Source organism: Syngnathus typhle, linkage group LG12 (assembly GCF_033458585.1).
Source record: "Syngnathus typhle isolate RoL2023-S1 ecotype Sweden linkage group LG12, RoL_Styp_1.0, whole genome shotgun sequence".
Taxonomy (NCBI): Eukaryota; Metazoa; Chordata; class Actinopteri; order Syngnathiformes; family Syngnathidae; genus Syngnathus; species Syngnathus typhle.
The window spans coordinates 3935662-3953199 of NC_083749.1; the positions used below are offsets into that span (position 1 = coordinate 3935662).

At 41.6% G+C, this 17538-nt stretch overlaps 2 protein-coding genes across 2 annotated transcripts; both read right to left on the minus strand.

Annotated features, from left to right (window-relative positions):
* Nucleotides 1-21: 21 nt before the first annotated feature.
* Nucleotides 22-13086, minus strand: pnpla7a (patatin-like phospholipase domain containing 7a). Its single transcript, XM_061292847.1, has 37 exons — nt 12889-13086; nt 12627-12670; nt 12499-12553; nt 11901-11984; nt 11569-11656; nt 11401-11483; nt 11219-11328; nt 11008-11148; nt 10778-10937; nt 10601-10681; nt 10054-10182; nt 9900-9980; nt 9238-9367; nt 9084-9155; nt 8925-8998; nt 8691-8846; nt 8525-8602; nt 8235-8440; nt 8027-8158; nt 7784-7907; nt 7262-7375; nt 7100-7166; nt 6854-7003; nt 6505-6568; nt 6260-6428; nt 5241-5423; nt 5034-5152; nt 4790-4946; nt 3965-4081; nt 3791-3860; nt 3567-3683; nt 3337-3485; nt 3083-3235; nt 2870-2989; nt 2030-2114; nt 1493-1608; nt 22-910 (listed from the first exon to the last, which is right to left on the minus strand). The coding sequence occupies exons 1-37, from the start codon at nt 12898-12900 to the stop codon at nt 797-799; spliced, it is 4104 nt and encodes a 1367-aa protein (XP_061148831.1). The 5' UTR covers nt 12901-13086; the 3' UTR covers nt 22-796.
* A 370-nt stretch (nt 13087-13456) lies between these two features.
* On the minus strand, nt 13457-17296 carry clic3 (chloride intracellular channel 3). Its single transcript, XM_061293435.1, has 7 exons — nt 17137-17296; nt 16989-17064; nt 15555-15664; nt 15026-15151; nt 14836-14942; nt 14322-14497; nt 13457-14237 (listed from the first exon to the last, which is right to left on the minus strand). The coding sequence occupies exons 2-7, from the start codon at nt 17046-17048 to the stop codon at nt 14073-14075; spliced, it is 744 nt and encodes a 247-aa protein (XP_061149419.1). The 5' UTR covers nt 17049-17064; nt 17137-17296; the 3' UTR covers nt 13457-14072.
* Between the last annotated feature and the right edge of the window lie 242 nt (nt 17297-17538).

Here is a 17538-nt window from a genome sequence, read left to right on the forward strand (position 1 = left end):
CGAAGCATTGACGCAACAAGGTGTGGCCACTGTACCTTCCTCACTATGAAAGGCATTTAATGAATACGTTAGTGATGAAACATTTACATACATTTGTCATCGCGCTACGTGAACAAAGGATTGCAAGTTACATTGAAACGATCAAATGATTGATGACTGTGACGACAAACAATTATTATTATTTTTTAAATGTAACACATAGCGTTTAATATGAAAAAATAAATCAATATTTGCATTGATGTGCATATCTGGACTGATGGGTCTATTTGTTCTCTGTACGGTGCTGTTGGTTGGGGGGGGGGTAACAATAAATCTCGCATGGCAAGTAGAGGCGACACGGGCCCATCAAAAACAGTCAAGTAAACTCATAATACATAATCCAAAGTGTATTAAAAGGCAACAGCTAGGCTTTTTTGATGGTTGAATTCGGAGATGAAAAAAAGTGGGCATTGTGGCAGTTCTTTTTTTTTTTTTTGTCCAACCTTTCTGCTAATGCACAGAATTAATTATCATTATTTTTAACAAATTTGCTATATAATCATGACTGTTCAATTTTTCCCATATTTTCAGAGTGCCCCTAATATTCCTTCATACAAATTGACCCGATAGCACTTTTGCAATTGCTTCGCTTCTTCACTGATGCGATTCATTTAAAGCTCTCAATATGAGAAATGATGATGGTTGGGAATGAGCGGGACTAGAAGATGAATGAAGGTTAATCTTAGAGAGCCACGTGGTAAAGCTGGGATGTAATAGAGGCCAACGGTGGTCTAATGTCCTTTCGTTATTGCACTTATCACTTGGGGGAACGTTTGGAAAGTACTTCCTGGTCGGCTGAGATGTTCAGTGAGTGTTCGTGGCCGGAGACTGCATCCACACGACGGATACTTCTTTCGTCCAGTTCTTCATCCTGAGGGTTGCAAGGATGTTCATTAAGAGAATGTGTCATCACAAAATAAGACAAATTTGTTGAATTGGAATCCTATTGCATGGTTATTTCAACATGTCCTTTAATTGAATTTACTAATTATCTATTTTGTAATGATACATCAATATAATTTTGAAAAGTCAAAGGAAATAAACCTATGCTACCATTTTGAAAATGTCACAGAAATGGAATGGTCTGAGGTGCAGCACGTTTTTAACATTGACGTGACTAAAATCGTAAAATTAATTGAAAGTCATATCGTAAAAACATAGTAGTAAAAGAAATATGACTCAAGAATCTATATTAAAAAAATATCTGAATACAGAAAGAAAATCAAAGGGGGAAAAAAATAAAACATAACTCAAAATATGAATAATTTTGATTTGGCCTCACCTTATTTTTCTTCCCGCATAAGGCTGAGCTCACTCACTCAAAAGAAACAAAACACTTTCTGTTTTAACCTAAACCACTTGTTGTCGAGTGTGCCTGACATGAGTGAAAATGTGACTCAGCAGTTGTGGTGCTTGCAAGAGATCACCCGCCCGCGCGACCAAAGGCCCACACCGTGTCGGCAGTCTCCTCCCCTTCAGTATGCTCTCCATAGTGACCGTATAGCTCCAGGTCAGACAGTGCGCTCTCCACTGCCTCCTCGTCATAGTCAGTGTGGTAGTCTGACTCCTCTGACGGGGGAGAGTGGTGAGGACAAGAGGGGAAAAAAAAATAATAATAATAAATCACATTGTGGGGCTGTCGGCGAAACGTGGAAGAAGGGAGACAGATGGAAGTGGGCGTGCGAGTGGCGAGGTCGGAAGAGCAAATAGAGAAACAATCCGTAATTGGATGAATGCACACACCATTACAAATATGTCACTTATCGCTTTTTGCTTCCTTCGCAAATTCTGCGGAAAGTTTCAGTTTGGGTGTTTACTGCAAAAAGCAAGAAGTGACTGAATCAAGCACAACAATAGAAAAAAAGGAGGAAATCAAGTTAGAGAATAGCACCGGCATGCATGTATGTGTACTATGAGTATACTTGCGCATGCTGAAATAATAAAAAGATGACTTTACAAATAATGTGCGTGTGTGTCTGTGTGGTTTTACCATCCACCAGGGCGGGTTTGACCGGCTCAATGCGAGACACGATTTCAGCCAAGTCGGTGAAAGAAGCGTTGGGGCATGTCACTACCTAATAGGCACAAAGACAACCTCAGTGAATGGGGAAAGAAACCTACATCACTTGTATATTCAGTTTGCGACACCTGTTATACTTCCGTTTTCACTCTGCGCTGGCAAATGCAAAGCAAGATGACTTTTTTTTGGACATAAAGTACAAAGCACGGCTACGCCATCATATGTGGCGCTCGTTTCCCCAGGAGAGATACACAAGCCTCATTAAGCGCATACGTGGGCCGGCTATTGTTTGTTGCAGAAAGACAGAAAGAAAACACAATAGATATATACAAAAGATTCTCAAGGTTGATTGTTTCCAACCTTGCATTTCTGCTTTCAATAATGTTTGTTTGTAGCAGTAGTGATGACAAGATGAGGCTCTTATTCATTTTTGAGGCATCAGAAGAAGGAGTCATAATATTTCAGGCCGACTAGACATTTATAATGAACAAGTGTATTTTTGGTGCCGTCTGATAAGCAGGTCAGATAACAACATTGCGATTCGTGATATAAAGCCACAGTGAGCCCAAAGCTGGAACGCCGTGACGCACTATTGGCACAAAACAGAGTGCGGCATAAAAGCTGATTACGGTTGGTCTGGGAATGATGGAAAAAAGCCAATTATTGACGGAACGCTTCATCAAAATGTCAAGTCTGCTTTGTCGTGCCGGGATTCTGTATTAAAGCGCAGCACTAAAAAAATCCCGCCGTGTCTAAAGGTTTGTGATGTAAGACGCAGACCGAAGGCCAAGTGACCAAGCGGATGCTTACATTGTTCTTGGATTGCGTGTTGTGAAATTCCTCTTGGTGTCTGTCTTTCAGCATTTTGTCCACAACTCCACTGCGAGTCCACACGTCAAACACAGTTTTGCCGTGCTGGTATCCCACCTCCTAACAAGACATACGTGTATAGATGTGAGTTTTCTATTTTTTTAAATGATAGAATTAAAACAATACATGACGATGGCGTTCACATAAACATACAGCAATCTCGTCGAACTTCCCAAACTCCAGCGTCCGATATCTGTCGATGGGCGGTCGGATATACTCGCAGTAGTCGCTGTTCTTCACCGACTCCAGGTGTCGAACGCAGCACACGTAGGCCAGGCGGGTTTGGATCTCCGCCATGTTCAACACCTGAGCACATGCACGAGGGAGAAACCCCCAGAAATTATACTCGCTAAAGCCAAGGTCAAGTTACCTCATACTATATATTAATTCCGAATCAATGCCTTTACCTTGACTTTCTCTGCCAGGGGATTGAGGCGTTTCCATAGCAGCCACCAGCCAGAAAGCGAGTCGCCGTAATTAGTGAGGTTAGTTTCATCGCGGCTGCCCACGTCTATAGCGATCACCACTTTGGCCCCCATGGAGCGTGCCACATCAGCTGGCAGTGGCGAAAAAATGAAAAGCTGAATAAGTCTTTGACAAAATAAAAATACAAAATTAGGCAGCTATAAAGAAAGACCTGGCAGGTTGTTGATGTACCCTCCATCCATAAGGAGGTGTCCATCTTTCGGGTCACAGAGAGGAGGCAGATACCCCGAAAGGGACATGCTGGCACGAACATACCTCCAAAGAGAACCTCAAACGGCAAACACGAACAATCTTGCTATGATGTCTTTACAGCAGTGAGTAAGAGATATTTTTAATAAAGCACTTTTGACGTTCATCAGGAGTACGTGCGCCTACCATCAGTGTGCACTCGCATTGCAGAGGCAGTAATGTCAGCTGTGATATTAAAATACGGTATCCAAAGGTCCTGCGTACACAAAAACATAAACAGGTAACAGATTTAAAGGCTTACTCATTCCGCCGCCAGTATCTCCTCCTTTCTTCAATTCCATTGGAATCACCTCATCTCACCTCAATTTGCTTGCTCTTGAAGACATTGCTGATACTGGAGTTGAAGGCCGCGCCAGAAAACATAGACGTGACCGGGTATGTTAAATCGAGAACCTTCTTGAATACTGAAGTCATTTCCTGCGGCGAGAGAGAGTGAAAATTAGGTTTGCTTTCTTCCTTATACGGAATAAAAACGGCATTTGACCAAGATGAGTGCTTCCGCTGAAGATAATGTAGAATCGGCCAGATTGTTAATGCCATTTTTTTTCCCCCATTTTTATTTCCTCTACCAGATGCACACAGCATCTCACTGTTGGGCTCTTGGACTATCATCACGCGCATAAACAAAGTATTCATTCTGCACTTGAGATTAAACGATTCCCTGTTTCAGCCACCTTCACAAAGAGCCACCACTATCAATGACATGTTGAAAGCGACAAAACAAGAACAAATGTAAAACCACTTCAAATCATTCTAAAAGAGGAATAGGAGGAGCCGAATATTAATGTGCTCATCCAACCCACATAAACAAAGTGTTTTCATGGAGATGACTTCAAGTATGACATCAAGGGAGAAATCCCCGAGCGCTGCAAGTCGACCCGCATGACGCAAATTCCTGAGGACGATGTGATCAGCATCAAAGTTTCACCATAAGCTAATTCATTCCGGCGTCTTTTCTTAATGAGGATGGAAATGGGTTTTTAAATTGCCTTTTGATGATATCTGGAATATGATTTGTGATGCTCTCCGGTGGTATGATTAAAAATACGGCTTTGGATACATGACGGGGATCCTCAAATGTAAATAAGGGAGCTCGTGGTTGAGAACAGTAACGACAATTTTCACCATTGCCCATTCTCGTGCTCTCATCCTCATGCGGCTGTGGCTGCGGTCCTCGGCGTAGAGCGCCCCCAACAGGGAACCTATAGAGGTGCCGCCGACGAGGTCGACTGGGATGCCGGCTTCGCAGAGGGCTCGCACGATCCCCACCTGGGAACAACCTCTATAAAAAAAAAAAAGGGCACAGACGTGTAAGGCCTGAATATTCAACATTGACAAGTCGGTATTTGTACGATATCTTGAGTTTTACCTGGCCCCGCCTCCACCCAGGACGAGGGCAATGCCGTTCCCAGTGAGGACTCGGGCCAATCGGGAGAAATCTGAGTGGCGGTCTGCCGGCTTCTCAAACACACGCTGATACAGCTCCAACTTAGAAAGAAAGAAAAAAAAAAGATTGGCAGAATTAGAATATAAAAGATGTTGTAGGATGACTTCTGTATAAAGCGTTCCCTCCCACCAGCTTGGGCAGGCTCCTCTTAGAGAAAACCCGTCGTGGACATGATAGATGGAGGTGTCTGGAGATCCAGCTACGCATGTTAAGCCAGTCCACGGTGCCCTTGGGAGGGGGGCCGTCTTCTTTGTGCAGCAGCACCAGCTGCTTCTGGGCGCGCACGGCACTTGCTTCCAGCATGCGTTCCAGCTAGAGGGACACCATTAACATTTTACAGGCGCTGCAGTGCTCACATGCGTGGAATAATGACAAGTGAATGTTTGCGGGTAAAGACAGAAGGTGTCTGAATTGGTGGGAAAGTAGTAATTGCACAGGTGTTATCTGGAACTCGATGTTTTGAAGGCAAGATGTTGTGCGTGTACGTGTGTTCCTGCAAGATCAAACCCTCAGCTGTGACTCATTCTGTGCCCCAGCAAATATTGATCCTTCTTTCCGTTTCTCCCACCGTCTCTTGTTAAATGTGGACACACTCCTTTCTTTCTGTTTGCCCATTGTCCTCCCCTGAGAAAGCAATTATTTCTCTATCCGCTGGACGGTCACTTCCTGCCTCTACCCTTTTCTTTAATATTCATCTGCTGTTACCTTATATGCCCAAGGGTCAAATGCAAACAGAATGCTGTTACAATGGCTAAATACCTTGTGATGTGTTTTTTTTTTTTATCCCTGGGATTTGAAGTTTGTTTTTCAAGTCGAGTCAAAATTATTTAAATAGCCCGAAATTGCTTCCAGTTGACCATTTTTAAACAAGAACACTTAATCACGGTGTTAAACGTGCTAGCCTTGTCAGTCTTGGGTTATCTTAGCTATTACCAAAGCTTCTTCATCTTTCTCTGTCATCCCTTTGTGAGCTCGATACTTTTTAAGATGCGTATCTTATTTTGTCATGATTACTGCAATGTGTTTTGCCAAACTCATAGCCATCGAAGATCGTTGGTAGCTAGCTAGCTAGTTGGTTGGTTGCAGTCTAAGTAGCACTGAGCTTGCCTTGAGCAAGTTCATTCCAGTCTTACGGATTAATCTCTCACCTCTCCGACGGCTGGATCCTGCTCGCCCAGGCCCACAATGATGATGCAGTCGGCCTGACGGATGCACCGCTGGGTCCAAGGAGTTAGCGTGTAATCTGTTTGGTAGAGAACTATCCGATGGATGTCTTCCTGTTGGCCCAACCAGCTGGACAGACGATATTCATGAACACTGTGGTGGGAAAGAAGCAGGACATGGAGTGAGATTACTGGACGAACTTAAAAAGTGTCATTTAAAATAAAAATACCTGTCTAGTGCTGCAGCTCCAAGGCGTTGCTTAATTATATCACTGGTCAATAGAAGAGTGGGACCTGAATGTGAAAGCGGTAAATGGGGCGTCACATTTTATACTTCAGCACCGACCTTCTGTTTGATTTATTACAAAGTAGCTCCTCTTATCGATATGTCCTTTATTTTTGTCCTGTGAGAAACTTTATCGAGAACAACACTGTCACCGAGCTTTACAATCAATCAATTTAACAATCTTTTGAATGACATCTTCATAAGCTCAAAAGTAAACAGGATATTGAACGGCGGGAAAGCAGAAAAGGTCAAATCCAGCAAAGTCGGAGCTTCCCTATAATATTTATTTGTACCTATTGCGAGGAGTGCATGCTGCAACTCCAGAGTAAAGGTGGTGAGCGGCACCTCCTCGGAGACGGGGAGGACGGTCAGTGTGGAGAGGTTGGAGGCCTGGTTGCCTGCGTCCCATTTACTGCCCGGGGTGTGCAGTGCCAAATTGCGACCTGGGGGAACAGAGTCCATGTTATTGATTACTGAACTTTTTTTTTCTTTTCTCTTTTTAGTCAATCACAAATAAACACTGTAAAAAGTGCACACACCAGTGAGAGGGAGATTAACCTGCTGGAGGATCTTCTGTCCAAGCAAGTGGATGAGTCTGGTGACGACCTGCGATGCAAAAACTTTGTTTTGAGGCAAATCTGAGATGGTGGATGTATAGAGGAGAAGGTGAATGATCTAAAGTTCCAAGGCCTTCGGGGTACCTGCGGGAACTTCCTCTTGATGGAGCTAAGGGCGCCCTCGGGCAGTTTGGCGAGCTCGGAGTCTCGTACGGCGTGGACGGTGGTGGCTCTGTTTTGATGGGTTAGGGCCTCCACCTGAAAATGGCAGAATTTTAAATGAAAAGCAAAAGACGGAAAAAACTTTTTATATGTCACCCCCATATACTAATTTTATCTCCATAATTAGTGATTGGAAAGCAACAGAGTGGTGTGAAACATAACTCCTACAAAAATGACCTCCTGGTAACCGTAACCATAGCATCCTTCGGCTTAGGTATTGTTAGAACTATCATGTCAGAAAGAAAAAAATATACATGTGCATTAATTAATGCTGACAAGATGTGAACTAATTATACACTGCACACCCACATACCAAGTTATAAGAATAATGCAGGTATGGAGAAAACAACCCTGCAACAAACCTTCAATTATTACGATTAATTGCATTTTGCTTATTAAAGTGTCGTTACTGGGGAAGAACAAAAAAAAGATTTTGGTCTTTACCACTCCAATCAGGTCACCGCGGCCGTACTCTCCAATCAGTTCCTTCTTGCCATCCTCCTTCATGATTACAGAGCGCAGTCGTCCACTGAGCACAATAAAAGTGCTGTCGGATTTCTCGCCCTGCCTGGAATATACGCTTCCATTAACAGCAATTCAACATAACAAGTTTGAGAAGTGTTCATCTTTACGGAAAGGGACGGCCAGATGGCAGGAAGGTATTAAGCGTAACTTTGCTCCAAGTACCTGTAGACGGCCCTGCCCGCTTCTACGGCCATCCAATCGAGTGCAAAGTCAATCTGTCTGACAAACGATGACATCCTCTTCACCACCGTGTGAGCGACGTTTAGTACTACTTTGGGCTCGGCACGCATTATCCTGGGGAGGAAAAAAAAAAACGGTTATATCAAGCATGTTATTTACACATACAAACAAAGCAACTTAATCCACTAACTCGTAAAAATGGGTTTTGGAAATGGAGAGGAAGCTGCAGTCACGCTGAGCTCGGACAGTAAATATGAGGGGCTCGCCAGTCAGGACAGCAAGCTGACCCACGAGCTCTCCAGGGTGCGTCACAAAAAGGCGCGTGTCCTCCTCACGGTCGATCATCCTCTGGTAAACATGGAGTAGGCCTGAAATAACAAACTGGATGCTCACTTCCTGGAAAAAAAAAAGAGCAGAGGGCAGAAAAGTGATTTTTTTGTTTTATATATGTTTATATGAAGAAATAAGCCCATTAATGACCTGATCTCCTTGACGAGCCACAACCGAACCAGCTTTTACTTGGTGGAGGGTCACTCTTCCCTCCAGAAGGCTGGGATCCTGCAAACAATATACACGATGCATCTGGGATCAAATTCAAACAACAAAAGATAAAACAAACAAAAAAAAAAACATGTTAGATAAAAACCTGCAACTGGATGATCACTAGCAGGTCTTTTTTAGCAGCCTGGAAGATTGAACCGCTCTTGCTAAGGTGGATGTTGTCAGACTGCCCCCCGTTGTCCGTGTAGTGAAACACCTCAGAGGGCGTATGCTGCATGGTCACACTCTTCTTCAGGCTGGGCTGCACGTGCGGAAGCAATGTCAGTGAAAAAAACCAGCTGCATTGATAAAAGCGAGCTCATCTTTAGTTTATTTTTACCTTCTGACTGGCAGGACTGGGCGGAGGCTCATCGATGTTGACTCGAGCCCGTTCGCACGCCATTGTCATGTCGCCTGTAACCGGTAATGTGATGAATACCTGTGCAATCTTCTCTTAATGACCGATTGAGTTATCACCCTAAGTTTAACAGTGATCAACCTGCGCTGTCGGGGGGCAATGAGATGGATCGCTGCTTCCTGTGGCTGTTCAAAGGACTGTCCTTTACGCCATCTGCTTCACATAAAGCAAGACAGTTTTGGATCCTGCTGAACACCAGTGAAAGAGATGAAATCAATGTGTGTGTGTGTGGGACCTGTCTCCGTAGGGCTCTCCATGCTCCCCACAGCTGCCTCATCTTGGAAGTGCAAACGGCGAGAGGTCTTGCCAGACATTGCCTCACTCGCCGCCATGTTCACATTGGACAAAGGCACTGCGTGGCTTTCCTGTCAATTCAACAACAAAACAGTCCGATAAAATATGCATAGAGACGACATAAATAAGCGTTTCTGGTTTCATGAAGGGTATTTATTTGCCGTCTAAAATACACAACTGCCTTTTTTTTTAAACCCTAATTCTGGAGGATTATTAATTCAAAAGTGTAACCTCTGCTTGCGAGACACATTTTTAGACTTGGGCTGAGGTGTGATTTATATTTAATAGCACATCTACTGTAATATATTTTAACGCCTTTAGCAATTGGCCCTTTCAAGTATTCTCTTATGAAAGATATTTCTGGTCGTAAAGTTTCCTCTGAAGGGGTGCTCGTGGTTTATTCGTTTTGACCCGTATGAAGGACAGTGTTATGATGCTGCGCTTAATGTTGTGTGAAATTAGCTTGCATGTGCAGGACAGAGGGTTTATGTCACTTTCTGTAAATGTGCACGGATGGTTTCCTTGCCAGCACCTGCTAATGTCAGTGGCTCTGCATCAGAGAGTACAGAGAATACACAAGTAAATGCATACTAATCATCCTACCGGATTGAACAGCTCGGTGGTCAGGCCCAGGTAGTTATGTAATGCCAAGAAGGTGACCCTTTGGAGTCGCACCATGATGATCTGAAAAGACACAATATTTTCTTTTATTCACAGTAAAATGATTTTGAGCAATAACACACTGAGACCACGTTACCTGAATGACGCGCACAAGTGTCTCGGGGTATTTCTTGAACACAGACTCAAAGGCGGATGCAGGCAAACGCAAGATGGTGGAGCGTGTGCCTGCACGAGCGGATACAGTCTTGTAAGGAGCTGGAAAACCCTGAATAAGGGGAAAAGGAGTCAAATGTGATTTTTTTAAAATATATCTCATTGGCTGATAAGCACTTAGTAATAAAGAATAGAAGTTAGTGAAAAATGACCGTGTGGCCATGGTAGCATATTAAGGGAGAAAGATACAATGCAATGCCAAAATTGCATTAGATCTTCATTGCTGGCTAACATAGCCTACTGGATAATTGGAAACTAATTATTCACGCCCATCCTTTGTACCTAGTTTAATCTTCCAATTTGGACCAATAAGAAAAGACATTGAGAGAGGGAAATGACATTAGGCCATTTCATTTGCATGGAAGAGGATGGAGAAAGCCTGAAGAAAATATATCAATGAACTCCTTGACTCAAAGGAGAGAGCAGACACAGACAGATAAGAGGAGCGACTGTGAAATGAAGTCACTCGCCGTGATGATGTCCAGAATACTGAGCAAGCTGTGTACGCTGTCGCCAGGAAGAACATCCTTCACTGCCACCTCTGTGCCGTCCTACAAGGCAGAAAAAAAAAAAAAAAAGGAGATTTGTTTTCGGTGATGTTGCTTAAAAACAAGGGCAAAATTGTTTGTTTTTTTTCGTAATCCTACATTTTCAAAGATACAGAGCTCAAGTCGTCCATCCTGGACCACATAGATGCTGTCGTCGTCATCTCCGGGTTTGAAGAGACCCTCGCCCTCCTGCAGCTCAACAAAAACCATGTGGCGACACAGCTCAAGGAAGAGGGGTTTGTCAAAGTGTCCCAACACCCTACAAAAAACACATCAATGTTGTTGAATGCCCTCGAGGGTTGCGCAAAAACATTTCATCAGACCCCCACCTGACATTCTTCAGCATGTAGAGAACCTCGGACGGCAGATTGGAGCTTTGGACGTCGAACTCTGTCAGGTCGGCCTCCAGCAGAGAAGGTGGCGGTTCTTTAGGCTGAAGAGTCGGAGGATCCTTACGGATGCGAAGGATTCTGTTCAGAGGAACACGGGGTTCATTTAGAGAACTCGACCGGAAAATGCTTTTTTTTCTTTGGGACATACTTGCGAGCAATGCTAAGAACTTTGGTTCTTTTGCGCACTCGCTGCGGTTGCTTTGATACTGAGGTAGATGACGATGAAGAAGATGGAGGAATTGCGGACAAAGTCTGCACCTTAAAAAAAAGACATAAAAATTTTAGGATCAAAACCTGAATAAAAGCATTGTTGGACAGAAAAGTGAATACCTTGCGCATTATTTTCCGACCATAGAAGAGCACTTTATCTCGTTTTCTGAAGCGATAATGAGGTACACCAGGCTGCTGTTCACCTAATAAAAAGAGCCCAATCGGGAGAATTGTCAACATTATTGACATTGAGACTTGAAATATCTTCAGGATCAACGTGGGACTCACGAGCGTGCTTGAACCTCCTGTACAAGAAGAGCACCACAATCCCGATCATTGCGACTGCGGCGGCAGCACCTATCAGGACACCAGTGAGCTGGAAGATAAACAATACAGAACTTACTGTATTTATTTAAGATTTGTTACAAATAAAAAAAAAGAAAGGCTTTGGCCGCACACTGGCTTGTGATGCAATCAAAACAAAAGTTCAGAATCCTGGAACCAGAAGAGGGCGCTGTTGACTGTCCCCATTTACTTTCAATTTAGTGATAGGAAGGGTCAATGTAAGTTCAGCAAATTGTTATGACACAAAAATGGAAAACAAGTCTCGTTGTACTCACCATAGTGGTCTGCATCCTTTCCTCCACAAACTGTTGCACTCGTGCTGTTACTGCTGTGATGTCATTCTTGCCGTGCACCAGCATCTACACACATTACCATTATTAAACAACACAAAGCATTGTGAGAATTGACTAGGCATTATTTTTTTATGCTATGATTTTCTTCTGTCAAGGTCCCACTACACAGTGGAACTGTTGTGTAATTTACAAAAAAATGCAGTCCAGCCTGCTTGACTGTTACTCCAGTAATGTTGCATGACCAAATGGAACACACAATTGCCATTTAATGCATTCATTCAGTATCTATTTACGGTCAATGTTTAAGTGACACCTACTGTGTCAGCACATATATCTAATATGTACGTATTAAGATCCAGATTGGAAAGAAGCCTCTGCTTGTGCTTTGTTTTTGTGTCATTTCTGCCATTTACCCTTCCATGACACTTGAAGAAAAAGCGGAATTGCAACACTGCAGTCCACCCAGTACTGTCTGGGTCAGAGTCCGGGATGAAAAACGGGAAACGATCCCTGTAGATAGACTTTTGCACTGTCCTAATTGTGTTGCACATCACAAACTTAAATCAGATGTAAAACTTACTGAACTGGCCCATCCGCAGATGTCTCCATCGTCACCGCCTGCACGGCAATCCATCCTGAATCATATGTCACATGATCAGTCACATGTTTTTGCTTGACATACTTAATTTATTTACGAGATTGACATACTCGGACAAGAGGAGCATCACGTTGGCGTGGCTTGTTTGTGTGCACTACGAAAACAACATTTTACATGGAATTAAAACACAACGCCAGTCATTGTCAATACCTTAATACATGTTTGTTATATCGAAATACTATTCGGCATAACAAGTCATACGTTCACATTACGAGATAAACAACGGCAACTCTCCATCACCGAAGAAGCTATGGAACGTTAGCAATAATAACATTAGCGAGCTAGCTAAGAGCTAACGGTTGAAACTCATACCAGAAGAGGCATTCATGCCGGTGTCAATGAACGAAGTCAAAACGGTATCCGGTAACGTTGTATGTGCGTAGGAGGCCACACTTACTTTACGGTGTTTTGTAGAGAGACTGTGTCAAATTTAGGTCATTGTCAAAACTGGCGATGGACCAAAATTAGCTGGCAGCTAACAAAGTTTTCGATGTGCTGACACTTGCTTTAGCCCCGCCTATTTTATTGCATTGACCAATGGGCAGGCAGATCTGTAGTTGCTATAATACCATTGAATTGAGTCATCCAATGAGAACAAGCTTGTTCCATGTTTTCATGCGTCGCCAGTAGCAAGTTTAAAATAACCTTAAATCCCTTTATTTCTCTTATTTATTTGATTGTAGTTATTAACCGTCTAAATAAATAAATAAATAAATAGATAAATAAATAAATAAATAAATAAATAAATAAATAAATAAATAAATAAATAAATAAATAAATAAATAAATAAATAAATAAATAAATAAATAAAAAGTCTGCAGTAAATCACAGATTTGATGTAAAATGCTATTCACAAGGTGAGGTAAGGTGGGGGAAAAAGTCAAGCAAGAACTTATTTTATTCACTTTTTTCTTACATTTTATTTCTAGGGACAGAAAATTGTGAGGAATGGAGACAACAGAATACATATTTCAAGAAACTACTGCTCAAAGTAATAACGGTCTTATACATAAGAGGTATTGCTTTCTCTCTAATATGTACAAATATGTTGAGAAGAAGATGCTATGAGATCTAAACCAATGTTACAACATGAGTTAAGCTTATGAGATTTATATTAAAATGTTATTCCTTCATTGCAGTTTACATTGAGTAAATGCCTAATACATACTGTAGATACATTTACAAATAATACGTGATTGCACACTAGCACAGGACATCAATATTCTGTGGCTAAAGGAGTGCTTCTGTGCTCTTTCAAAGGACGCCACAGAAATAACACCATAGGATTTAATAGTCAATGCAGCACGTACATAAGACCTTTAAAAATAGCTCTGTGGATTTTGAAGATAAATTGTAACCATAATCTTACACAGAGGGTGTCCTGAAAGACATTATACACTTCCTTGTTTCCATTTCTCTGGCTTTTTGTGAATGCCTCTTCAATGATAGGAAGGAAGTGGATATTAACTTTTGGAACACCCTCTTTGTTCATTCTTCTATTTATTGAGATACTTAGCCACAGATTGGTACGCGATGAGGATCTCTACATCCTTTGGGCAACTCATGCGAAACTCCTCCCTTTTGTAGGCGTTGTCCAGGTAACGTTTGAGGCCTTTTAGTTCGTCAGGGATGTCAAAGTCGCGGTACATCTTGCACACCACCTAGTTGAGTTTAACAAAGTTGATGTAAATACCATGAAATAAAATCTTATTTTTTTCTTTTGTCATATTCATTTTTTTGATCACCTTGACAATGTTGAGTTTGGGAAGCAGATTGCAGTCAGCCAAAGTGAGCGAGTCTCCATCCAGGTAGGGACGTGTAGATTCTGTAGCGTATGGGTTCTGGTCCAACTCATGAGGCAGCGGTGTCTCCAAGTACATGTTGAGCTTCACCAGGGTTGATAAGAAGTTCTTCTGTAACACTGAAACGAAAATACAGATTGACACTTTGTACTAACATCCACCCTCCAGATATTTTCTGGTCTACACCGTCATCTGGTGGCTGGTATTAAAAAAAGAGGCCTTCAAGTGATGCAATCAATTGTACCGAGAAGTCAGATCGACGAGAAGTTCCATAATTATTATCACACTTATGTGGCATTACTGGCAACACTTTGCAGGTATCAGAAAAAGACAAATTTGGGCCACCACTATAGTAACAGACATCTGCCATAATCTCTGATGATGCCCCGCAACTAAAATAAAATACATTTTCAGATCATGGAAGACAAATACAATTACACTGTTGCGTTTATCTTACTGTCATTTAATCCAGGGATGGGATTTTTAATATACGCTGAGAATTTACGGAAGATGTCTTCTCCGGCCGACAGGGACTCCTTGTATCGACAGCACAATTTGGGATACCTGCCATCGGAAGGTTAAATGAGAAATCCAATTAATCGTTACACTTATAGGCATTACGGCAGAGTGAGATGCGGTTGTCTCACTTTGGTGGTGCTAATTTCTCCTCCAGGAACTCCTCAATCTTATTAACGTCTGTTTTGACGTCATCGTTGAAGACCAGGAATGGAGGCTGAGAGCCCGGAGCTAATTCCTTCAACACATCTGGTGCTCTATCAAGGCAACAATTATGATAAAGTTAATTGCTTGTGTTGTTTGAATACTTTTCTATCTATCTACTGTGTTGTTTGTTCCTTCATTGTTGTGCGTCAACTTGCTGAGGAGGACTGAATGAAATTCCGTTGTGCAACGTGCAAAGACTTCTTCTCCTTGGATTGCAAAATGCTTAGATTTTTTTTTCTAGCCAGAAGATACTCATTAAACAAATTAACCTTCAAGTTTGTATTCTTGCATAATAATAAGTGTACATTTTTTAGTGGTGAACTCATGAGAGGATTGTTTAAATACCTTTTTTAATTGAACCGAATCTATTTGTCCATTCATGGACCAAAACACCAGTGCCGAGAACAGAAAGTATGGTGAGTCAGAAATTTTTTTTCTCGAAATGCTGCTTACCTTTTCATGTCGACTGTGGTGAGTAGAAATTTGACCTTTTTTAACCAGAGAATCATGAAGAGTCTCTGAGAGAAAGGACAGTTACCCACACTTTCAGCATCATTGCTGGCCTGGGAGAAGAACATAGATAATCAATGAAAAAATATTTATCACCTTATGATGTGAAATGATTCATCCTGGATCTCGTTTTTTGTTTCTATATATATATTTATATATGCCACAAACACCTGGCGTTTGAACAGGGGTGTGTAGACTTTTTATATCCATTGTATTTAGACCACAAATGAAATCAAAGGCATCTCAACACAGGAAGCACTTACCCCTGTCATCAATTACACACCATCAACTGCTGCCTAACCATCAATTAATCAATTATCACACCCGTCCATTAACACAGCGGCAGCACGTATAAAGAGCGTTGTTGACGAGCCATAAATTAAGATGTGCTGGCATCACTTATGCTAGCAGCATATTAAGTGTATTGCTTATAAATAAAATGTGTTTCTAAGAATTCCTAGAGTTGCCTTGCAACCACAGTGAGATTTTTTTTTTTTTAAATCTGGCAGCATTTCAATGGATTTTTATTGCTTCAACCATAACCATTAGCGTGTGCCAGGAATGAGCCCAAACACATTTGGATACAAATGTATTTTAATTACAGGGTATCCGACATTAATAGTCGATTGATATTTATTGCATTCAAAAAATTATTAAAATTCTGAAAATAATTACACATTGATAAATAAAATATAAATGCATAAAAAAATATTTTGACAAGTTGAAAAAAAATATATATTTTATCAAGCTGAACAAGGACCATCTGTTTTGCATAAAAAATGTTTTAACAAGTTGGAAAAAAAAAAAAAAATTTTTAATAAGTCGGGCAAGGACCATTTTTAATCCTTTACCTTCAACAGTTACAACTTGAAACATTTCTTAAATAATCGCAACCATCACATTGGAATCCAAAAGGCCTTGACATTTTCCTCGGCGGAGGTAGCAACAAAAAAAAAGTTTTGAAATGGCACGCCAGCCTCAAAGTGGCTTCTGGCTTGTGCATCTGACCAAAATGTGATTACATCTTGCTTAGCAGGCTCGGCTCACGCTGTCGTGACTCCAAAGTGTGCGGAATTTCAAGTGGAGGGACTACACGCCCACATTACGACAAAATCAAATTCAATAAAGTTATTAAGTTTGTTGTTGCTTCAAAACAACTCAATTAAACAATTAAAGCAAAGCTGTAAAGCAGTTTGTGTTCTTTAAGCTTATGTTTTAAACCAAAGTATTATTTGGTGGGTCCCATTAATCTACCAGAATTATTTCCTAATGCAATATTTGTCTTTTCAGAACAAAATGTCATAAATGTGTCATTTTAAATGTCATTTTCGATCATTTTTTGCAAGAAAATTTGAAAATACCAATGACGGGCCTCACCTTGACAAACAGCTCAATGTTGGGATTGTCATTGTTTCTGTCCTCCCTTTTTTGGGCCATTTATCCCTTCTCGTTCCTGCAGGGATAGCATATTTAAAATTTGCTTCTCCAAAAATCCTTGCAAGATTTGATGAAGTGTTGTACTCACAGTGGCCGTTGCTTGCTCTCACCGCTGGTTGCTCTTTCGTTTGATTTGACTCCACTTGTCGTGTTTTCGTGGTAACGTTCAGCCTCCGTCTACTTCTTCCTGTCGTCTGTGCGCTGCTGGTATTTGGTTGATGGCAAACCACACCTGACAATCCACAGCTCCTCCCAGTGATACCTGTGTGACCTGTAAATCTTGTTCTCTCCTTTCGACCTCGTAGCATATTCAGCAAAAAAAAAAAAAAAGGCTCACTCTGTACTTTCCTTAATTGTTTGTTGTACAACCCTTAACAGCGTCCAGGACCAAAGTGCAAAATTCCCCAAAATATTTTCAACAACGTGTCATGATGGCCTCCATTTTGTACAATGCTTGGTATAACTTTGCAGGTGAGTTGGAGCCAATCAC

Bases quoted from the DNA above. Each gene is read 5' to 3' on its own strand.
- clic3 (XM_061293435.1), bottom strand. From the start codon at position 17,048: ATGGCCCAAAAAAGGGAGGACAGAAACAATGACAATCCCAACATTGAG. The intron at 15,665-16,988 runs GTGAGGCCCGTC...TTCTTCTCCCAG, and splicing joins ACATTGAGCTGTTTGTCAAG to GCCAGCAATGATGCTGAAAG. The intron at 14,238-14,321 runs GTGATCAAAAAA...AAACTCAACTAG, and splicing joins CCAAACTCAACATTGTCAAG to GTGGTGTGCAAGATGTACCG.
- pnpla7a (XM_061292847.1), bottom strand. The intron at 8,441-8,524 runs GTCATTAATGGG...TTTTTTTTCCAG, and splicing joins TGGCTCGTCAAGGAGATCAG to GAAGTGAGCATCCAGTTTGT. The intron at 3,861-3,964 runs GTGAGATGAGGT...TTGTGTACGCAG, and splicing joins TCAAGAGCAAGCAAATTGAG to GACCTTTGGATACCGTATTT.